The following is a 17,882-nucleotide window of genomic DNA, read 5'->3' as shown; positions in this document are numbered from 1 at the left end:
TTTTATGATTGGTGCGGCCAATTTGGTAGGTTTTAGGCAGAATCAAGGGGGGTACGGGGGCATGCTCCCCCGGAAATTTTTTTATTCTAGGATGCTCTCAGGGGCGTTTTCCCGTATATTTGGCACAGTTTACAGCCTGTCGCTAGTACATGTTATTATAATATGTCAATGATTTTTTTTACAGATTTAAGTGCGTCGAAAGGGTTTTAAGGGTGAAATTTAAGGTTATTTAACATAAATCACACAATGGTATAAGCTTAAATTACGGAAGCACAGAGGGGACATTCCGATTTTATATTATTTCCTATCTCGTGGCCACGAGTTATAACTCAGAAAAAAACAAAAAACAAAATGCTATCTCGTGGCCACGAGTTATAACTCAGAAAAAAAACAAAAAACAAACAATCCCTATCTCGTGGCCACGAGATGTAACTCAGAAAAAAAACGAAAAACAAAATGCTTTCTCGTTTTTTTTTTGTTTTTTTTCTGAGTTATAACTCGTGGCCACGAGATAGCGAATTTTTGTTTTTTGTTTTTTTTCTGAGTTATAACTCGTGGGAACGAGATAGCAAATTTTTGTTTTTTTGTTTTTTTCTGAGTTATAACTCGTGGCCACGAGATAGTGAATTTTTGTTTTTTGTTTTTTTCTGAGTTATAACTCGTGGCCACGAGATAAGGATTTTTTGTTTTTTGTTTTTTTCTAAGTTGTATCTCGTGGGAACGAGATAGCGAATTTTGTTTTTCGTTTTTTTCTGAGTTACATCTCGTGGCCACGAGATAGCATTTTGTTTTTTGTTTTTTTCTGAGTTATAACTCGTGGCCACGAGATAGGAAATAATATAAAATCGGAATGTCCCCTCTGTGCTTCCGTATTAAATAGAGAATATTTGTTTAGTTCAGTGTAAGGTCGGAAAATATTTCACCGAGTGAGCACCAAAAGGTATATTTCACGAGTGTCGCAGCCACGAGTGAAATATGAACATTTGGTGTTCACAAGGTGAAATATATTTCAATCTTACACTAAACTAAACAAATTTTCTTTTTATTACATGCAAAGAAACATTTTAAAAAGACATTAAACCTTATACTGAATGAAAAGCGCGCCAACTAATAAAATAACGTGACGTAATTTACGACGTCACGTCATAAATTTGGTAACCAGTATTGTGCATGCTGGTATTTCACTAAAACAACGTAAGGGGTTTAAATTCAAAACAGTGAAATAATTTCACTGTTTCAAACAGTGAAATAACCAGTTTTATATCACTGATATATTTCTATAAACCACCGAAAAGCATGTAATGAATAACAATCGATGCCATGATGGAAGAATAGTACATTACGAGTCAACAATAACCGCTTTTTGTTTAACAGCAACTTGTATTTTGTTCACAATAATCTTACAAAACACAGAGTCTCATTTTATGTAAATTTTCCAAAAACACATCGCCGTAATTCTCTGGTGGTATTGAACTCATCGGCAATTACACGTAAGTTGAGTGAATCTGTCCTGTACTTATGAATATGTAACACCATTACTTAGATTGTTCAAATGTACTTCTTAAGAATGTCTTTATTCTTTTGAGCGCCGAGAATGTCTTATCACTGATAACATAAGTAGCAGGCATCTTTAACAACAAAATGACCTCAGAGAACAGTGCTCGTTCTGGCACTGTCTGTTTTGACACAAATTTCAAAGAGTCAGGTAGATCTACAGTAACAGTAATATTTTCTGATTTGTCAAAATGACTTCGTAGGACCCCTACATATACCTGGTCAATTAACAGTGTCCAGTCATTTTCTGATATTACCGCTCATTGCATAAGGGGCCAGTTAAGTGTCAAATTGCTAATCAGCGATGCGTGTTTTTTCTCTATTTTTGTTTTGTCTTTTTTACTCATATTTGGCCAAAATATTGGTCCGGCCAAGGCCGGACCGGCCGGACCATCGACGACGGCCTTGCTATCTTGTGGTTCTAAAGGGAGATCACTGCGTTTTGATCAATTACAGGAAACGGAAATAGATTTTATATATTCCCTTTGCGGAAGTAATCCTCTCGTGATAAACATATCACATGATCACCAATTGAATGTCAAAATGGCAGTGAACATAAAAATAAAGGGTGCCACGAATGGCTTGAGTCAACAAGCAGCGTTAAATGAACACAAACTTGCTATAACACGAGACTATATATCTCAACCGAGACTGAGTAAGTGGAAATATGATATTTTTACATGGAAAAGAATTTATCTTGACAGTACAATTTACTTTAAACATGTTAAATTAGGTTCATTAAATTTCAATTTTCACCTGTCAATATGTCATGTATGTGGAGTAATAACAATGAGAACATTATTGCATGTTACAGGGAATCCATCCACATCTTTACTTCTGACATAGGTCTAACCCAGGAGATTGCCTGAAAAATAATATGAAATTAGGCAAAGCCTATGAACGGAGAAGTCGTTAAAAAAATCCTTTCATTCTTTCCGTTTTAAAGGTGTCATTCGATATTACATACACCACTTCCGTTTTCACTCGGAACACTCGACGATTATTACTAATCCGAAAAGTTGAGATTTGTTCCGTTATCGGAATACCCCGCCTATTATCATTGACATACATTGTAAATGGCGGCGCCCGACTAGAACTGACACTGAAAATTTCATTGATAGGTATAGAATTCTATATATTTTTTAATTGTTTTTTATTTGATTTTCTTTTAAATATTCACGTGTAGTCTATAGCCCGGCAAGCCAAAGCCCGAACCCGCTTCGCGGGCCCGGTCTTTGACTTCCCCGTATAATAATTTGGAATACCAATTTCAGAAAAGATAGCAATAGATCAGGTCTAGGATTTCATGAAATTTATGGACTGTCCGTAATTTTATGGATACTGGTTGGGAACCACCAAAACCAGACAACTATCAAACCCGTACGGCCCCGAAAATGCTTAATTAAAATATTTTTCTTTGTTCATTGGTTGTCGATCTATCAGTCTCTTTATAACAATAATAAATGCATGTTTCTTCTATAATTAAGTAATTAAATCTATTTCAACGATAATATTTAAATGTCTATTTCAAGAATGTTGACATTGAAAATTTGGGGGTTAAGAGTGCAATACCTGACCTCATATACCAATTATAATCATTTGCACAGTAAACAATAGAATATCCAAAACGTCAGCATTTGCTGCTGAAATATTGTACATCAAGTTAAAAATAAAAAATTAAAACACCCTTGCATTTAAATGAATTAAATCACATCATGTACATATCTGTCCGGACACATGGTACCAGAGTTTTTTTCCAGGATTTTGGGAACATGACCCATACCCATGGAATTGGGAATTTCAGCGATGTTTCATTAAAATTTGGGAAAAATACATGACTTTAATTATGCAGTGATTAAATGAATGCAAAGAATCAATGTTTAGGATGGCATCTTCAAACATTTAAACAACATAACAGTGAAAAAGGCCTTCTTTTGAAAGATTTAAGAATTGGTTATTCAATATTTTTATTTAGTAACTTGCAATTGGGAATTTTTTCCTGTGAATTGGGAAAATAATGTACTATTTTCAATTGGGAATATGACCGAATATTGGCTATAAAATAAGCAAAAAAAAATTCCTGGGTACTGTAATGTAGACAATTAAGGTAATTTTGATACCCTCCTTGACGAGCCTCAGATTATAGTGTCAATATAATCAGAAATAAACAAATTAGTTTGTAAGTTAGGAGAAGAACCTAGCTGTACTGTGTCAAATTGTCAGGTCTCTAGGTTTGAAATTATGAAATCTTTATGAAAAAAGATTTTTTCAGTCCATAAATTTACAGATATTCAATGTGAAATTTGCTGTTTTTCGTTTTAGACTAAAATCCGCAGCTTAAAACAAGTCGTTATATTGATTGTTTATATAAACAAAGGTAATTAGATAAGTTTCATCTTTGCATAATGACTTTGAAATTTTGTTAAAACTAAAAGTGAAAATTGAAAGTCATTAAATTGTTCTGAATCTTATTATACTGTTATATTTAATCATATAATCAGTAACCTTATTCTTTTTAACCTGTGGTTTTGAATTTTAATATAACTTCTACAAGTTTTGTATTTAAAGTCTATAAATTTACAGATAAAACATCTATAAACTGTCCGTAAATAGACCTGATAGATTTTAGAATCAGTTCTAAAAGTACAAGTCTTTACATATGAACAACGACATGAAATATTCTTAAGTCACAGAGTCTACCTAATATTTAGAGGTGACATGATTGAAGTTTTCAGATTGGCGTCTTTTACTGAACTGCATAAGTTGCATTTACTAGATGATAGCATCAAGTGTTGAAATGTCTTACCCTGACTTGACATATCTCATATTAAAACTAGAGTATAACTGATGCAAAATGATACTTTAAGTCTTAAATTAATCATTGTAGAATGTCTACTTTTAGTCAATCAGTGACCATTTGAAATGTCATTTTAATGAACTGTCAGTAGTTCCACTTGTGCCTGAAGTAAATTAGTAATGCACAGAGGGCCACCTGAGGTCTCCCTCCACCACTAAAGCTCAAAAAATCGCCATATGACCTTTATGGTGTCTGTGTCTTAAACTAATAAAAAAATGTAACTTTACAGTTGGACAGGTTATTTTTATTCTAATGCACTAGGCTCTGAGTCTCATGCTTGCAGTACCTGTTTAAATTGCTTTTCTTTACCCCTAGATTTTCTTAAATGAAATTGTCCAGCTTTCATTTTTTGGAACTGTCCATTAACAATTTTGTCATATCAGGATAAAAATCAGGCAATCATTACATAAAGGTTGATACATATAATAAAAGAATATTCAGTTGATTTTTATCAATGCCTTTTTTAAAATTATATTTCAGCATACAAGACAGTCTCTGGTGTAAATGGACCTCTGGTTATTTTAGATGAAGTCAAGGTAGGACTCTTAAAATTAACATCCCTCAGAGCTTGAATGTACCTACTGCAGAGTACATGCTGTTATTAACCTTACATAAAGCTGCATGCCTCCAGATAAGCAGTCATATTTCAAGAAAATCAAACTGAAGAAAAATGTACTAAGAAAAGAAAAAAGATTTAAGTAATAATTTACATGTTATGTGTTATGTTACTTTTCAAAACATTTTCAAAATTTACATGAAAATAAGCATGAATCTGGAGGCATGCTGCTTTAAGTTTTTAACCTTTAGTCTGCTCTCTGCAACTGAATATACATGTATCCATGTTATTTTTACACTTCTGCTAGATAGTTAAGAAGCAGACAGTCGCAATGTCCAAATTCAAGGTCACCAGTGCTAAAAATAGATCTCTAAATTTTTTACTTATTGAGCCTTGTTTTTATATTTGGTAAAAAATTGTCTTAGGTGGAGTGGAGTAAGTGGTCACTTGGTCAAGGTCATGGTTACCAGTTAGTGGTCACTTGCATCAAGGTCATGGTTACCAGTTAGTGGTCACTTGGGTCAAGGTAATGGTTAGCAGATATAAAAGTTGAATTTTACACTTTTGCTTACACAGTCTTTTTTGTTTGCTGATGTCTTTTATATTTGGTATGAAGAAACCTTGGGTGGTACTGTAACTGTGGGTGGGTTTTGGGTCAGGTTACTGTAACTTTTGGTGGGGTTAAGGGTCAGGTTAGTGGTGCTTAAATTAACTTTTGTAAATTTGGCTCATACTGCCTTTATTTATTGACTGATATGCATTGGAAATATTTGAAAAATGCCACATTATGTGCAGGTAAAGTGGCACCCATCACATTAAACAATATGTCTTTTTTTTATATATTTTAGTTTCCAAAATTCTCTGAGATTGTCAACTTGACTTTAGCAGATGGAACAATTCGTAGTGGACAGGTCTTGGAAGTTAGCGGTTCAAAGGCTGTCGTACAGGTACAGTAAAATATTACCAACTGTAATAAAAATGCCTTTCTTTTTGAAAAAGTAAATGCTTTCTTTTTGATAGAGTGAAGTTATTGTTTTTGAATAAAACTTAATAAGGCAAAATTGATGAAGTTAAGGCTTTCTTCATGAAAAGGTAAAACTGATTAAAGCTTTCCTTTTGATGAGTGAAAATGATAAAGTGAAAACTTCCTTTTAAATAAAGTGAAAGCATTCTATGTGATACAGTGAAATCTTTCTTTATTTTAAAGTGAAAGATATCTTCTTCAAGTTCTTGATAAAGTTTAGTTTTTTCCCCTTGATATTATGAAGTGATTCTTCATGATACTGTGAATTCACTTAATTTCTTGGACGTGAATTTTTTTTTTGTCACATAAAAACATTTTTGTGGGAGCTTAAATTCTTGGACTTTATTTTTCAAAAAGGTAAAATGTAAATAATGCAATGCAAAATAATCTTACAGCAGAGGAAATGTAATATTTCATTGGATCTTAAATTCGTGGATCCACTTACCGGTAAACCATGAAATTACTGCCCCATGAATATTAATGATTTTTCAGTAATGTGAAAGCTTTGTTCTTGATAATGTTAAGTGATTCTTAAATATATTAATTGAGAATATTTATCAATACTTGTTGATGAACCTCTTTGCTCTGCTAATTAACATAATAATACATATTGAAGATTGCTTGTTTTGAAATCATTCAAGTAAACTTTGTTTAATTTTTTCCTAGGTATTTGAAGGCACCCATGGTATCGATGCTAAGCACACAACTTGTGAGTTCACTGGGGACATTCTGAGGGTACCAGTCTCGGAGGATATGTTGGGTAAACAGTATTTTAAAAATACTTCAATTGTCAAAATATTTACAAAAACACAATTTCTATAAATATCGTAATATTAGCATCTTTCATTTAAAAATATGGCAGAAAATCATGATATCAGTTTAGAAACTGGTAATGTGGTGTGTATTTATGAATCTATAAATTGGGCAATTTAGCGAACACTGTTCAATAAAATATCAATATAATATTTACTTACATTATGTGATGTTCAACATGTTCTAAAGTTATCCTAAATACATATAATACAGCTGTGAAATTTGCTGTATGTGTTACCCTTCTTTGCTGTTAGAGTATGTTTATGTTTAGTTCTAAAATCAAACTTGCTGACAGGAAATGGATGAGATTTTGATCCAGAATCTGATTAAAACATTGTTTTAAATGCATTTAACACATACATGAATTATATTGAAGCAAATAATGATTTTAATGTTTTCAGCATCCAGTTTCAAAACTTTGATCCCTTTTTATTACAGGTCGTGTTTTTAATGGCTCTGGTAAAGGTATTGACAAGGGACCACCTGTATTGGCAGAAGACTTTTTGGATATTCAAGGTAAGTTTTCTTCATGTAGATAGTTATCTACATTAATTCCTAAGCTGCAGGCCAAAAGTAATAACCCCCCTCCCTCCCCCGGTCAGTATAGAGCCAGGCTAGCCTGTGTGTTTATACAGTCTGATCAATCTCTATGCTTGTAGTAGGTCAAAGGTCCAAAACCCAAAACTCTTGTATGTATTTTGACTGATTTATGGCCCTGTGTTAATTTAGAAATAAGTGTGTCACTATCTAAGACTCATAACTATTTCATGTATTTTTAATGAAATCTTTTATTTTTGTGATTCCCACATGAACCAGGCTCTTGTTTTTTTCTATCAAGTACCTAGAAAAGTCAAACACGCTGTCCTACTGACAGCTTTTGTTGTATTTTGTTATTGAAGTAAGGTTAACTTCAAATTGACTGTTCCTAATTCAAATAATCCATTTGCTCTTAACTTCTATTTTACAACATTTTGTAATGCAACAATCTTTTGTAGCAAAAAATGTTGCATTTTGTCGCCGTGGAAACAGTTGCACATGTAGTTCCTAACATGCATAATTTGGTGAATATTATAAATGGGATTCTGAACCAGTTCTGACTTAGACTTGTTATCAACTTTATATGTATCTCCATGGTTTGATAATAATTATTAACTTTAGATTTATGTCTATATGAAATATTGAACGTAGATTTATGTCTACATGAAATGTATAGAAATTCCAGGAACAGGTTTATGTTGAAATGAATGTATGGGGAACAGATTTATATCTACATAGAATATCTGATAAAGATTTATATCTTCATGAAATATATGGTCTAAATTTATGTCTACATGAAATTCTTTATGCATGTTTTTCTTTGAATTAACTAGGTCAGCCAATTAACCCCTGGTCGCGTATTTACCCCGAGGAGATGGTACAAACTGGTATATCTGCTATAGACACAATGAACAGTATTGCTAGAGGACAGAAAATTCCAATCTTCTCAGCAGCTGGTCTCCCTCATAATGAAGTAAGTTATCAGTTTTATGCTTACAAACATTATTGAATTATACCACATAAAAACAAAGGGAGCTTTAATTATTGTATTATTGTAATCATTTTGATTAGTCCATTGCATCTCATTAGTATTTTCAATACAAACAGAGGTAAATATTTTGAACCTTGAAATTTATACGGAGGGTCATTATAATAATCAGAATGGCAAGTTTCACAACTCTGCGTTGCGTTTTGCCTGTTTTTAACAGGATATTTTCTGAAATATACATATACGTTGATGTCTTTGAAACCAATAAGATAGCGACTTGAAACCTAAAATTTATATAGATAGTCATGGATAATGGACATTGCAAAAAATGGAAGCTTGAAATGTCTGCTTAAAGGCCCATTTTGCCTCAGAAATGCTTAGAGTTTTTATTCCTCAAAAGATTTTTTTGTATGTCATATTCTAGTTTTCAAAAAGTTATTCATTGGCCAATTATCTAAAGTGTATCTTGCTCCTGTTGCTTTTTGGCAATTAGTACACTGACAGTGATAGAGTATCTTGTATGGAAATCCAAAACTACTTTGTATGTTTTACTACTTTCATAACAAACAATTTCACATTCTGTGTTACTTTCCTCAGGTGATAAACATCTAATATGCTCTAAAACCAGTATTTAATTGCTTCAAAACTCATGTTTGCCATTTCTAAAGAAGGAAGAAATTATTTGTTTCTGAGTCATAATGTGCCTTTAAGAAATTCAGCAGATAAGGGATTAATAGTATTATATACGGATTTGTTACATGTTTAACTATTTTATTTTATAGATTGCTGCTCAGATTTGTAGACAGGGAGGTCTTGTTAAGTTACCCGGTAAAAGTGTATTGGACGATCATTCCGACAATTTTGCTATCGTATTTGCTGCTATGGGAGTATGTATAATCCATTTAATAAAAAATATATTAGTTTTTATACAGCAATTTTTTAATGTTTTTTTGTGTGTATTTTTTGGCTAAGAATTGATCAGAAAGCTTGGTGTTTGAGAAAAATACTATTTTTTATTAGAATGAATGAGCCGTGTCACGACAAAACCAACATAATGGGTTTGCGACCAGCATGGATCCAGACCAGCCTGCGCATCCGCGCAGTCTGATCAGGATCCATACTGTTCGCTATCAGTTTCTCTACTTGTTATAGAGTTTGTAAGCGAACAGCATGGATCCTGATCAGACTGCGCGGATGCGCAGGCTGGTCTGGATCCATGTTGGTCGCAAACCCATTATGTTGGTTTTGTCATGACACGGCTCAAATGAAGTTTGATATGAAGGAGATTGGGCAAAGTCTTATCATATTTGATTAATTTCATCTTTTCACTAACTTTTGTTTAAAAAGTGATAGTTAAAAGTCAGGAGTATTATATGTCATTATAGAAGTTCTGTAATAAAAGTATAAAGCTTTAAGTTAATCATCAAATATTACAACTAAATGTGGAAAAAAAATTATTCATTTAATATCTTTAAGTATTAGTTTTTTACTTTAAATATATTTCATTCTCATTTGTTTTGTTCTCTAGGCCAACATGGAAACTGCTAGATTTTTCAAACAAGATTTTGAGGAGAATGGCTCTATGGAAAATGTGTGCTTATTCTTGAATTTGGCTAATGACCCAACGTAAGATTTTTTATTTGTTTGTTTGTTGCATTTTTAGCTCACCTAAACTAAAAGTTCAGATTGGACTTGATGATTGTTGTCTATCAAGTCTGTGCAATTAGTTTGCTCCTTTGCTGGAAATAGACATACTGGTTTGGGAGATAAACTCGGCTGAAAATCAGTGTTTTGGGGACATATTTCATTTATTTGTTTACGTATTCTGATGAATCTTGCACCATAATAAACTTCAGCTCTTCGATTTTCCGGTATCACCATAAAAGTTTTATTTAGAAACATAACGGGTCATTTTGAGAGGCCCTGGAAGAGGTACGTAAAAAGGATATTTTTAACGCGCGCAAGTAGATAATTCCGGCTCTTTGTTTTTCTTCTTAAATGAGTAAGTTAAAACGTAAATAACATTTTTAGACATTTTATTATTTCTTTGCTGTTCATTTATGTCAAATAAAAAATATTTGTTACCAAAATTGTTGAGCATTACATTAGTATATAAATTAATGAATATCTATGATAACACGATATTGATATGCAACGTACTATGTAACATATAAATAATTTTTACGTAAAAACACATGCATTATCATTTATTAACGTATAACGAAATATGTAGTTTAAGAATTAGTGATTCAAATTTATATTTGCTTAGCTTAACAGAGTGCAGAAGAAATTAATTTAGTGGTATTCAACCTACACAATAACATATAAAAGGAGCATTTAACATCAGTCTTTCAATCCCTTCCACTGTGTAATCAGCCTTTGTTTCTGAGTTAGCAAGAAAAAAGTGAGTGAATTTCATTTACAAAATGTATGCGTAAACGTCGTCTGCTTTACCGGTAATCGGTCAATATATAAAAGTACCCCTGTGCGGGCCTCAAAATGAGCATCTGCTGCACATGCGCACAACAATGGGATTCCCGCACTTTTTATAGGCATGTTTTGTAAACAAACAGGTAAAAGTCTGTGTAATTTTTAGCTCGACTTTTCTATGAAAAGGGGAGCTATCCTACTCGCCCCGGCGTCGGCGTCGGCGTTAGCGTTGGCGTCACACCTTGGTTAAGTTTTTCGTACCACCCCACTTTATTTCAGAAGTATTACAAGTATGGCTTTGAAACTTACCATACTTGTTCACCATCATAACCTCCATCTACAGACAAGAGTACATAACTCTGTCAAGGTTTTTGACAGAATTATGGCCCTTTTTGACTTAGAAAGTGTATTGAGCTTGGTTAAGTTTTTTGTACCACCTCACTTTATTTTCAAAACCATTGGAGGTATTGCTTTGAAACTGACCATACTTGTTTACCATCACGACCTTCATCAACAGACAAGAGGACATAACTCTGTCAAGGTTTTTGACAGAATTATGCCCCTTTTTGACTTAGAAAAATACATTGAATATGGGTAAAATCCACTTATTGCCTTAACCCTTTGAGATATTGCTTTGAAACTTTTAATGCTATTTCACATCATTACCCCCATCTGTACGCAAGAGAAGGTAACTCTGTCAAGGATTTGTTTTAAAAATTAAGGCCTTTTATCGACTTAGAATCTTGGTTAAGTTTTTAGTACCAGTCCACTTTTTGACTGAACTGTTTGAGATATTAATTTGAAAGTTGGAATACTTGTTTACCATCATGGTCCCAAAACATGGGCAGGAGAAGGTAATTCTGTTAAGGATTTTATTTGAATTATGGCCCTTTTTGACTTAGAAACTCAGTTAAGATTTTCATTCTTGTCCACTTGTTGACTTAACCATTTGAGATATTACTTTGGAAGTTGGAGTTCTTATGTGCCATCATGAGACCTATCTGTAAGCAAGAGAAGATAACTCTGTGAAAATGTTTCTTGATTTGTACTTAGAAATTCCTAGTTAAAGTCTTGTGTGCCCTTAACTGTCAAAGTTTTGTTTTATAGGCAAGCACTAAAAAAGTCCAGCGCGCTGTCCTTCTGACAGCTCTTGTTTAAATATCTTACCAAACTTGTCAAAATTTCCAGATATTGTCGAATTCCAGCGATAGTATGAGATGGTGAGCTTGATTAGATTAAAAATTCCGATAGCTCGATTTAATTTTAAAAAGCCGAGTTTATCAACCAGCCGAAGTTATCTCCCCAACCAGTATCTTTGAATAGTTTTTTTTTTTACATGAGCCCAATAGGTTGAATAAGTAACTAAAACTATAGTAACACTAAATAGTGTTCTGTCAAATAAATACACATTAATTCAGTTTAATAGAAAACAATAAATACCTTTAAAAATATCTTGTTACAAACAACAGGATCATTTATCAACTCACTTAGTCTGGATTATTCAGAGGGACCATCTGAGCTTAAACAAATATTTGATATCCAACTTTATGTTGTGAACAAATATAAATATTTGTTTTGGTGAGCCATGCTGGGCCATCATGGTCCTCTTGTTTAAGATTAATATATTAGATAGTGGTAAGTTGGTTGGGTTTGAAGTCACACCAGCACCATTAAGGTCACATGGTGACTTTCCAGTTTTACTGGTGGAGGAAGACCTTATATGCCCCTCCATGCATTATTTTAGGTACAAGCAGGCACCTGTGTAGAAACGCCACCCCTAAGCTAGCTGAATAGCTTCCTAAAAAAATCCAAGGTCCTTGTCAGAATTCTAACCTAGGACGTGAGGGGCCAGTGTTTGGCATTTTAACTTATGATGTAGATAGATACTTGATATGTATTTTGAAAGCAAGTTTTCTTTTGTTGAGAGAAACTAATTTTCATTTCAGTATTGAGCGTATTATCACACCTCGTATTGCATTAACAACAGCAGAATTCTTGGCATACCAATGTGAAAAGCACGTGTTAGTCATTCTCACAGATATGAGTTCTTATGCTGAAGCTTTGAGAGAAGTAAGTCAAATTTTATCAAATATTTGGTACTTGTATTATGATTAGACTGTAACCTGCTGACTTTGAGTCATGGACTTGCCCAGGGTTGAAATTGGAATGATCCATTTAAATTATTTGGGGATTTCACTATAGGAATACAAAAATTAAGCTACCAATAGTACAGGGCTTGATCAGATTGCACATATATTTAGACTGGCCTGGTTGTATACTGGTGGCAAAAGCTAATCACTTTCAATTTCAAAGGTTTAGAGTTGGAAAAGTTGTCATTACTTTTGAAAAGTGTTGTTTATTTAAGTGAGGTTAAACAAGTATTTAACATTTATTGACTTAGTAAAAATCTCTTTAATAAACATCTTTCTGCTAAATTATGATTTTCAGACAGTTGTTTGGATACTTTCCCTGTCTATAAGCAAAAATGCATTGCTAACAAAGTGTTCCAATGGAAACATCTTGTAATGAGGTAGGGGGAAGGTCAATTTTCCAATGGAAACATTTGGAAATAAGATTGCAGGAGATTTCAGTTTTCCTGTCTGTCATTGGGAACATCTGGTAATAAGATATGTAAATGTTGGATTCTCAAATGGAAAAATTAGATTTTAAGATTTTGGGGGAATGTCAGTTTTCAAATGAAAATATTGAGTATTAATAAGGTATTAAGATCAGTAAATGTCTGTTCTCTAATGGAAAATCTGGTTATATGTGAATGTCAGTTTTTCAAACGGAAACATCTGGTAATAAGATTAATGATTGTCAATGTAGAGCGTTTATTTGCTTTCATTAAGGTGTCAGCTGCTAGAGAAGAGGTGCCAGGTCGTCGTGGTTTCCCAGGTTACATGTACACTGATTTAGCCACCATCTATGAAAGAGCTGGGCGTGTAGAAGGCAGAAATGGATCCATTACACAAATTCCTATTCTTACTATGCCTAATGATGGTAAATTAGTTTAGTTTTAAACATATGATATTTAGTTTTGCATGATTGTGAAACAAGTTCTTGATATTTAGTATAAATTCATAAAATTTCATGGGCATGACATTTCGTGGTTTTATCGCCAAGAACATTTTTGTGGGTATTTAAATTTGTGGACTGTTTTATTTTTCCAAAAGGTGAAATGTAAATAATGTGATGCAAAATAATCTTACAGCAGATGAAATGAATTTTTTGTTTGATCTTAAATTTGTTGATTGACCAATTCACGAAAACCAAGAAAATTAGTGCCCCATGAATAATAATGATTTTGCAGTATATTAAACTAAGAAAATTAGTGCCCCATGAATAATGATGATTTTGCAGTCTATTAATCCACTTCCTGGGATTAACCAGTACTGGCATCATATGAAGAGCCTGAGTAGGGCTCAAAGCCATGGTAACAAGGTTTAGCAGCAGAAAGTTTTACCACCAGGCAACAAGGCTTCTTCTTCCCTTTCATAGTAAATTAAACCTGGAGTCTTCTGTTAGCAACTGATTCTACCATTGTCACTAGTGCATACAAAGATCTGTGCCATCTGACTATGGTCTCAGAGGTTTTTTTTTACTAACAAATTGACACCGATAGTCGGCGTCTTCCCCTCGATAAATAGCTTAGTTTTTTCCCCAAAAATTTTATTTTCCCTTTGAACTGTTAAAGGATTAAATACTTAAAAGGTAAAAATATTAAGTTTTTCCATTTCAGCAAATAAAACCCACCAATTGATGCCCAAAATATCCAGAAACATTGCAGAAAACTGCAAGTAGTGTATGAACATGGGGGCTGCCTTTTTTTTCTTGGCTAATTTCCGTACTGAACGGTACTATTTCCAGAAATCAAGTGCTACCAAAATATCATTTTCTTGGTTATTTTTTTAGTAAAGTCGGACAGTATAAAATCATTCACCACCATACATAAGATGTTGTACTGCAAATAATAATACTTTGCATGATGATAAAGTATTGAGGGAAAAATGACTTTTTACAATATATAGTTTAGTATGTATAACAGGATTTTCTGTTTACATTTTAATTTTTCCCAAATTGACTTTTTTCGTATATTTTTTCCCCTCCCTACCATCATCCAGCGTCTTCCCCTTTTCCTAAAAAACCCATGGTCTGCAAAGTTCATCACTCAGTCTGTACTTATTTTGAAATTATTTTAAAATTTCCCAAATAATGATGAACGGTTTTGTCCAGATTGAAAGATGAATAGATATTGAAGATATATAGAGCGGTAAAGGTGAAAAAAGCAGTCATCTCACTAATAAACTGATCTGTTTGTCTGCATGACATACATGACTTGAAAGTGGTTTGATTTTGTAATATATAGTCACTATAATTTCAGTATTATAACTAAAGATAAATTTTTATCAATTTTATGATGTTAATAATATGTCTTCCCTCTCTCAAAACTAAACAAGTAACATATTTGAACGACTGGTGAGAGCAGAGGTACTGGTAGATTAGCTTCATTATGGTAATGTGACTTTAATGAAAATGTTATTTCATATTTTAGACATCACTCACCCTATCCCTGATCTGACTGGTTACATCACAGAGGGACAGATCTATGTGGACAGACAACTTCATAACAGACAGGTAATAAAGTAATTAGAATTGATGATGTGTTATATAGTGTGTAGACACACTCCCCTGAATCCTTTACTGGAACTAACCAGTACTAAAGCAATGTGTGTAAAGTTCCTTTCTCAAAGAAACAAAAGGCTTGCCTCAGACAGGGTTCGGACCAAAAAAACAAGCAATCCTTAGAAAACTGGTCTGACGTCTTAATCACTGGGCCAGGCAGTTACTAAAAATGATTTTTTTAAAAGAACTTTATGTAAAGGATAGAGATAAAGAAATTAAGTATCATCAAATTGAAGCATACAGATGGTTGGTAGTTATAAACAAGCCAAAAATATCGCACATAGAAGTGTAATAGTAACAAGAAAACTAAGTTTTTACATTTTTTCAGTGATTTATTTTGTATATGTCTAGATTTATTCCATCTGCTAACAAAGCTTTCAAACGTGTGTTGTGAGCAGTCAAATATTAAGATCTTGCATTATTTTTTTTTTATTTTTGAAGTTTGTATAACTGGAGGCCTGCTGGATGAAACTGATCCTGCCCATGTGACAAGTGCAGACCACAAACACATCTGTCTGGTCAACAATGTTCTCTGTTTAGTCTTAACGTATTTTGAAATTTTTCTTAAAATAGATAGATGGTTTAGTCCAGATTGAATGACGGACAAGTGCAATTAAGAAATTTAGCATAGTTGAGATGTTAGTTTAATTATCAAATGAAATACTATCGGATACAATAATGTGTGAAATTTTGTAGATCTATCCACCAATCAATGTGCTGCCATCATTGTCAAGGTTGATGAAGTCTGCTATAGGAGAGGGTATGACCAGAGAGGACCATTCAGACGTATCTAATCAATTGGTATGTATCTTGTATTCTTTTTATGCCCCCATTACTATAGATTTGTATTTGTCTGTCCTGCTATCAGTCCATAGACTGTCAAAATAATTGGACTTGGGTCGCATCCATGACCTTTAAACACATTTCTAAATTTGCTTAATGTATTATATTTATGCTATTAAGGGCATGCTATTAAGGTCGGTCATTTGTCCGACATTTGTTAACACAATATTAATAAGATTTTCATCAAATGTTGCAAGAGTGTTTGGAGTGCAAGCATTAAAAAAACAAGTCTTGTAGGATCAAAAAAAAAAATCATGAGGGTATATTTACATGTAAGCTTTAAAACTTTGGATTCATGTCTGGAAGCCATTGAGCTAGCTTACGGAATATTAGTGGTTCTACTTAGGAGCCTAATCATGCCTGAAATAATGCACAGAAAGGCATCTTAGGTTTCCTCCATCAGTAAAAATGGAAAGATTAAACCAAACACCCCCCCCCCCCCCCTCCAAAAAAAAAAAAAAATATTAATAAAAAAGAAAACAACAAAAATATCCAAAAACTTATTTGTTTTCTCAAATCTTCATTTGTTTTCTCAACTTTCAGTATGCATGTTATGCTATTGGTAAAGACGTACAGGCCATGAAAGCTGTGGTAGGAGAAGAAGCTCTTACACCAGAAGATTTACTATACCTCGAGTTCCTTACAAAGTTCGAGAAAAATTTCATTTCACAAGGTAGTATTTTATGCTAATCTTAATATATTAAACTGTGTCTTAAATTACATTAGCCCTGACATTATTTCCTTGTTTCTAATGCGAGAGATCCAGGGTCTATGGAAAAACAAGAATTGTAATATGAAACAAATAGCTAAGATAAGATTGTAATTTAAATTTGAAGTGGGGGGGACGATCTATCACAACAAAAGTAAAATATAATGGGTGTTGTGAATCAGGGAAATGTATAGCTATTTATAGAATTAGATTATATATATAATTATTTATAGAACTAAACATGTTTCTGAAGCAAAATGATACTTGTATACACTATTATTTTTGATAACTGTTTCGAATTATTTTTTATCCAATAGAATCGCAGTATTTCAAATGAATTCCAACTCATTTACTTTGGTAAATTGCCTAACTATCAGTCTAATAAATCAACTAATTTATAAAGATTATTTCAAACGCTAATTGGTTAGTGTGAATGAGTAAGCATTTACTTTGCTATTCTTGACCAATTTAACTTTATTAAATAAACACTAACCCCATACTAAGCATAAGCAAATATCTTCAGAACTAAATTAAAATTTTATTTCTTTCTTAAACAGGACATTACGAGAACAGAACAATTTTTGAATCTCTGGATATAGGATGGCAACTTTTACGTATCTTTCCTAAAGAAATGTTGAAAAAAATTCCGCAAGGGACCTCGCCCAAAAAATTTTCCAAGAAAATGCCGAAAACAGCCCCAGAAAGGGGCGCAAAGGGCCCCGGGGGGCCCGGGCCCGAAACAGCCCGGAAAAAAAGGAGCTCCCAAAAAACCCGTACGCAGTTATAATAGACTGATAATTGTTAGTAAATTAATAAATCTATGGACTTTTATAGGTGTACATGTTTCTAAAGGTTTTGTGATCTTTTTTAAAGATATATCTTGTA

At 33.1% G+C, this 17,882-nt stretch overlaps 1 protein-coding gene across 1 annotated transcript; it reads left to right on the top strand.

Moving 5' to 3' along the window:
- Positions 1-2,032: 2,032 nt before the first annotated feature.
- On the top strand, positions 2,033-17,784 carry LOC132723784 (V-type proton ATPase subunit B). Its single transcript, XM_060708569.1, has 14 exons — positions 2,033-2,209; positions 4,892-4,947; positions 5,816-5,914; positions 6,658-6,751; positions 7,243-7,320; positions 8,175-8,314; positions 9,112-9,216; positions 9,858-9,955; positions 12,706-12,829; positions 13,612-13,762; positions 15,315-15,397; positions 16,142-16,246; positions 16,832-16,961; positions 17,555-17,784. The coding sequence occupies exons 1-14, from the start codon at positions 2,098-2,100 to the stop codon at positions 17,782-17,784; spliced, it is 1,605 nt and encodes a 534-aa protein (XP_060564552.1). The 5' UTR covers positions 2,033-2,097.
- The last annotated feature ends 98 nt before the right edge of the window (positions 17,785-17,882 follow it).

This window comes from Ruditapes philippinarum, unplaced genomic scaffold, assembly GCF_026571515.1.
Source record: "Ruditapes philippinarum isolate M1 unplaced genomic scaffold, ASM2657151v2 ctg2441_1_1_1_1, whole genome shotgun sequence".
In the NCBI taxonomy this organism is placed as follows: domain Eukaryota; kingdom Metazoa; phylum Mollusca; class Bivalvia; order Venerida; family Veneridae; genus Ruditapes; species Ruditapes philippinarum.
The sequence above is the reverse complement of the archived record's forward strand: the minus strand, read 5'-3'. Positions and strand labels throughout refer to the sequence as shown.